The sequence below is a fragment of the Sebastes umbrosus genome, chromosome 9, assembly GCF_015220745.1.
Source record: "Sebastes umbrosus isolate fSebUmb1 chromosome 9, fSebUmb1.pri, whole genome shotgun sequence".
Taxonomy (NCBI): Eukaryota; Metazoa; Chordata; class Actinopteri; order Perciformes; family Sebastidae; genus Sebastes; species Sebastes umbrosus.
Window position 1 is genome coordinate 3,236,999 of NC_051277.1, and position 5,828 is coordinate 3,242,826.

Genomic DNA, 5,828 nt, shown 5'->3' on the forward strand with positions numbered 1-5,828 from the left:
CCACAGTCGGGAGACGAAAACGTTTCTCTTCCTGCTTCAGCCTCGGCACCGACCTGCTTTTCCTGAAAAGCACCAAGATCCGCATTGATTCATGGAGAGACCTTCGTCTGGTCAGCTAACATTACTGCCAAGCAGCTGAAATATAGAGTGATATTGTGCTTTTAGCTGACGTGTGTCGCCTCACTGTGTTGAGCGATACTCGTTCATGTCTATGTAGAGCGAGCAAGTGCGAACCCGACGCTGACTTTCATTGACTTAACGGCCACAGGTGTCGCTGTTAACAAGCATTTCTGAAAGTTACAAACAGTCCCTTTAAATAACTGACCATCTGCAACACCGATTGCACTAAAAATATTTCTCTTTTGTTTTGCTCAACATAACATTTTATTTACAGACTTTAAAATGTGCAACACAACACTGGGATCATGGTAGTTATACATCAAAATGAGTGTGTGTGTGTGGGGAGCAGTCAGTCAAGAAGAACGAGCTCTAATAATCCCAAAAAAAAGGCAAACCAGGTTTGAGCCCTTTCTGTGTTTTTATGTGCGTTTAGAAGTTCTGCATATGATTTTCTTGAAGGATTTCCTGAAGTCCCTGTTGAAAATCGTGTAAATGATGGGGTTCACAGAACTGTTGCAGTAGCCAATCCAAAAGAAGAGGTTGAAGAGAGCTCCAGGGATGTAGCAGCTGTCTCTGCAGACAGCATGCAGGCTGTAGGTGAAGAAGAAGGGGAACCAGCAGAGCACAAACACCCCCATCACTACAGCCAGCACGAAGGTGAACCGTTTCTCCCTCATCTGGGCCACTTTGGTCTTGTTGGCTGCAGCCAGCTGCTGTTGACGCACAGCTGGGTTCTTCTGGTCCGGGTAGAGCTGGAGAGCTCTGGCTGAAGCCCAGGAGAGACGGCAGCTCTGAGGAGGACAGCAGTCCGAGCCCTCCACCTTCCTCCTCTTGGTGAAGCGGTGGTTGCGTGGTTTGGTGTCCGCCTGGCAGCAGCTCTCCTCCAGGTCGATGTCATCCAGCTCGCCTTGTCTCTGCTGCAGGCTGCCGGAGCTCTGGCTGCTGGGGCTCTCCATCTCCAACCGGTCCTTCCTCACGAAGCAGGTCTCCGACTGAGAGGGCTGCCTCTCCAAACCGTTCTTGGCCACGAACACTGTGGAGGAGCGCTGCTTGGCCACCTTATAGATCTTACAGTAGACCAGGATCATGATGAGACCCGGAGCGAAGAAGGACACCAGGCAGGAGGAGAGGATGTACCAGGTCTCATCGTTCAGCAGGCACTCCCTCTCATCGTGTTTGGTCATGAGGAGAGGAGGGAAGGAGATGACAGCAGAGATCACCCACACCACCACGATCATGGACTTGATGCGCTTCGGAGTCCTCTTCAGGTTGTAGCTGACCGCCTTGGTGACGGACCAGTACCGGTCCAGGCTGATGGCGCACAGGTGCACGATGGATGAGGTGCAGAACAACACGTCCAGAGCCAGGTAGAAGGCGCACCAGGTGGTGCCAAAGTACCAGTAGCCCATGAGCTCGTTGACTAAGGAGAAAGGGATGACTAGTGTGGCCACCAGGATGTCTGCTGAGGCCAGAGAGACCAAGAACAGGTTCTGGGGCGCACGGAGAGCCCGGCTGGTCAGCACTGCAACAATCACCAACACGTTACCGACGATAGTCACCGAGATAATCACGGTGACCACCAGGATGATGAGCGCGGTAGCTGCCTCCGTGTGCGGTAAACCGTTACCGAGCGGTGCGTCCGTGGAGTTCTCATCTTTGGAGACGTTTTCCACCAACACATTGAACTGGCTTACATCCATTCTGGCTCCGGGTTGTCCTTTCCTATCATGTTTGTTGTTTTGCACCCATTTTCCTCTCCGAAAAACAGGCTGAGACTGAGCTGATCTTCCACTAACGCGTGGAGAAACGTTGCGCGTAAAAACGCTCCTGACGCGTGGAGATGCTTTGTGCGTAATAACGCTCCTGGTCAGTAGAAACGGAGTGAAGCCCACATGAGACGCAGCACCTGCACAAATGCATCTCCTCAAACGGTAAAACAGCTACATTACTGGTCCTCCAAAGTCTCACGATGGGGAAAAATATAGGTGTTCCCAAAAATATCACTCAAAGATCCACGAGTAGAGTCGCTCCTCTTCTGTCACATCTCCGAGCGCAATGCTGCGTCTGGTGAGCAGCATCTTTGGAGACTCACTGCTGATGGAATGAATGCCCACACAGGAGGGAGGTGACATCACTCCAACCATTCTCCAAACTGAGAGAGAGAGAGAGAGAGAGTGAGAGGGAGAGAGAGAGAGAGAGTGAGAGGGAGAGAGAGAGAGGGAGAGAGAGGGAGAGAGAGAGAGGGAGAGAGAGGGAGAGAGAGAGAGAATTGTTTAAACAGTTGGATTTGAGATTTCTTTGAAAATGGAAGTGTGTTCAGGCAGCCCTTGGGTTGAAAACACAGTTGTTTTCTTTCTTTTCATATTTAACTTTTCAGGCCCACAGCATGCTGGGAGTGGAAAAAAACATACCAACAGTCTACAAAATGCACTCTGGCTTCATTTTAAAGGGACTGTTTGTTAGATTCAGAAATACTTGTTAACAGCGACACCTGTGGCCGTTAAGTCAATGAAGGTCAGTGTCGGGCTCACGCTTGTGCTCGCTCTACATAGACATGAACGAGCATCGCTCAAAACAGTGAGGCGACACACGTCAGCTAAAAGCACAATATCACTCTATATTTCAGCTGCTTGGCAGTAATGTTAGCTGACCAGACGAAGGTCTCTCCATGAATCAATGCTGATCCTAGTGTTGGCTTTTCCTGCTTCAGCCTCCCGACTGCGGTCAGAAGGAACAGGGGAGACACCGGAGTTTTGGTCGGAGACGATAACGTTTCTCTCTGCGGAGCCCCTTCACTTCACAAGACACGGGAAACCTCTGTTGGTCTGGAGGAGCTGCAGCAGTTATTTCTGCACAAATGTCCACTGTACATTCACTAGATATTCTCAGAGCGAAACTAACTCTTCTGCAGTGTGGAGTGAGCGCGCATGAACGTGTAGAGGTGGAGCAAGACAGCGAGAACGCGCGTGGTGTTTGAGTGAAGGCAAGCAGGCAGACGAGCAGAGACTCCGGCCACACACGCGCATGGAATCCCGACCCGGTAGATCTAACGTGTAAAAAGTTACAAAGAGTCCCTTTAAATGATTATTTTAAAACATTTTTTCATGGCACTGGCAGCAGCGCTGTGACAGGGATGTTTAGGGTGTAAAAATGTCCATTAAGAGTCACTGATGGGTCCGGAGGTAAAACAGCACAGCGGGAGGTTTCTCTGAACTTTATCAGCCCTCCTCGGCTGCCAATTAAGAGGGTGTTCAAAGTCTAAAAAGGGCTTTCATGCAGCAGTGATTGACTGGTCTGCATTTTGTCTGTGAAATTTAGTGGTGCATTTTTCATGGCCCTTCTCTCTCTCTGACGGAGGCCGAGACTCTGTTATGCGCCCTCGCTCTTTTCCATTATTCATATACACTTGTCCTATGCTGGCACATGGAGGTGACCGCAATACCTGTTGCTGAGAAGCTTGCATGGGTTTGCTCTGGAGGTCCAGTTATATAAGAGCCAGTCTAGAGCCAGGGGATATTTACCAGTCAGGAGGATGTGGTACAACGAAGAGACGCACACACACGGCCAGTCAGGGGTCATTGTGGAATAAAACTATGAAATAAAATTAATGCTGAGCTGATGCGTCGTCTGTAGCTCTGCTCACCAGATGCACTTCACTAATTTTGGATTTTAATAAAAAACATAATCTATTTGTGAAGTAAATAGCATCTGCCGGAAGCCTGTCAGTATGGGATTTACAGTCCAGCGAAAGCTGTTTGATGGATGCCAGCATTAATGTGTGTGTGTGCGTGTTTGTGCATGTGTATTTGTGCGAGTGCATGTGATTGTGTGCGTGTTCATCCTTGAAAGTGAGTCTGTCTGGAGGCTGAGCATCCTTTAGTGGCTGCAGTGAGACGAAACACAGAGGCAGATTTGGAGGAGGACGTGGAGGAGGATTCGGACAGCCTCTCCGTTTCCTCTCTCTCTCTCTCTCTCTCTCTCTCTCCTTCTGATCTCACTCTCCTGGATAAACATGAAAACCATCCAGTGAAGATCATCTAAAGGGTGACTGTCACCACATATCAGTGGTCTGTAGACATTCCCTTAAGGGGGTCTACCTTCTGCATGAAAACAGAAAGAAAAAAGCCACACTGACCTCAGTAGCCAGCGTCCTCCAACACAAACACGCTCTCTTTACAGGCAGAAAAACACAGAGCTCTTTTGTGTCTGGCTTCATAACCTGCGGGGGATTCAAGAAACTACATACAATTATAATTATTACTAATGAGCTTGTTATGCAAGACGTAATTACACGCATTTCCTGTTTTATTACTTTTCATTTTAACCTTTAAAGGGAAGTTTATGGATTTGTTCCAAAGCAGAGGACAGAAGTCAAAAGGTGATACTTCAGACTTATACTTTAGATAACTTTAAGTATATATATCTACTTCCGGCACATGTAACTTTTACAATGGCAAAAACAGAAATTATGCAACAGCTTTGAATTTTTCCTATTGACGAAATCCAGTCGAAACAACAACAACAAAGAGTTTTGTCTTGTCTGAACACCGGCCTCACAATTTTGTTCAAGACAATTGTTCAGGAGAGAAAGAACAAAAACCGTCTCCACAATACTGTCGTCCTGTCTAAGCCAAAATTTGATAAGTGCAGAATTTACAGTTACATAACACATATTACTAAATATCTTTTGAAGATGAACGTCACTGCAATATATCCTTTGTTTTTTTCTTAGGTAATCACTGGCACAGACACACACACACACGCACACACACCTTCATACACGTCACCAAAAATGCATATGTAAATGTGCTGCACATGTGCTGTATATTCTAAAAACGAAGGCGTGAACACGTGTACAGTGTATTATAGACACATACATTTACTCGTTGCTATATACTGTATATCTTGACTGACAAAAAAAAGCATTTTAAGTCACAGGAAATGTATTTTGTGATCTGAGGAAATATGAAAAATAATTACGCAACCTTCCGTACTTTCTTTTCCGAGCATTACAACAATACCCAACATCCTGTCCCTGTTACAGCTTCCTGTTGACGCCGTCGCCACACCCTTGATGAAGGGCGGACATGTCCGTCCTGAGGTCCCCGCCTCTGTGTGGCTAAAGGTTTCCCCACAAATGAAGAAATTACACAATCAAATCTCCCGTTGAACAATCAGTCAAACAATTACAGGCTATTCATCATGTTACATTTGACATCTTTGTGACATGCGTGACCCCTCTGTGACGCACTTGCCACATTAAAGGTATTGTTTGTAAGTCCTAACACGTATAAATCATTGGTGTCCCATGCACGCTCCGTGCTCTGTGGCTACGCTGTTCAGACTCAGACTCCAACACAAACTACACGGAAGCACCAAAACCGCAAAGTTCTATCTAGTGAAGCCCGTCTGTTAAAGAGTGTCAACTCTTCCTGCTTCGGCCTCCCGACCGCGGTCAGAAGACACAGGAGAGACCGTAGCTTTGGTCTCCAGGACCGGAGTCTCTGCTCCTCTGCCTGCTCGCTCTCTCGCTCCACCTCACGTGCATGCGCGCACACTTCACACTGTAGAAGAGTTAGTTTAGCTCTGAGAATATCTAGTGAATGTACAGTGGACTTTGGGCAGAAATAACTGCTGCAGCTCCTCCAGACCAACAGAGGTTCCCCGTGTCTTGTGAAGTGACGGGGCTCCGCAGAGAGAAACGTTAT

The 5,828-nt window shown here is 47.5% G+C and overlaps 1 protein-coding gene across 1 annotated transcript; it reads right to left on the minus strand.

Annotated features, from left to right (window-relative positions):
* Nucleotides 1-371: 371 nt before the first annotated feature.
* Nucleotides 372-2,564, minus strand: adra2db (adrenergic, alpha-2D-, receptor b). The gene has a single exon (XM_037779621.1). It carries the CDS (start codon nucleotides 1,818-1,820, stop codon nucleotides 540-542), a length of 1,281 nt encoding a protein of 426 aa, XP_037635549.1. The 5' UTR covers nucleotides 1,821-2,564; the 3' UTR covers nucleotides 372-539.
* Nucleotides 2,565-5,828: the final 3,264 nt, after the last annotated feature.

What these genes read in the sequence shown, in the direction of transcription:
- adra2db (XM_037779621.1), bottom strand. Translation starts at nt 1,820, where the DNA reads ATGGATGTAAGCCAGTTCAATGTGTTGGTGGAAAACGTCTCCAAAGAT.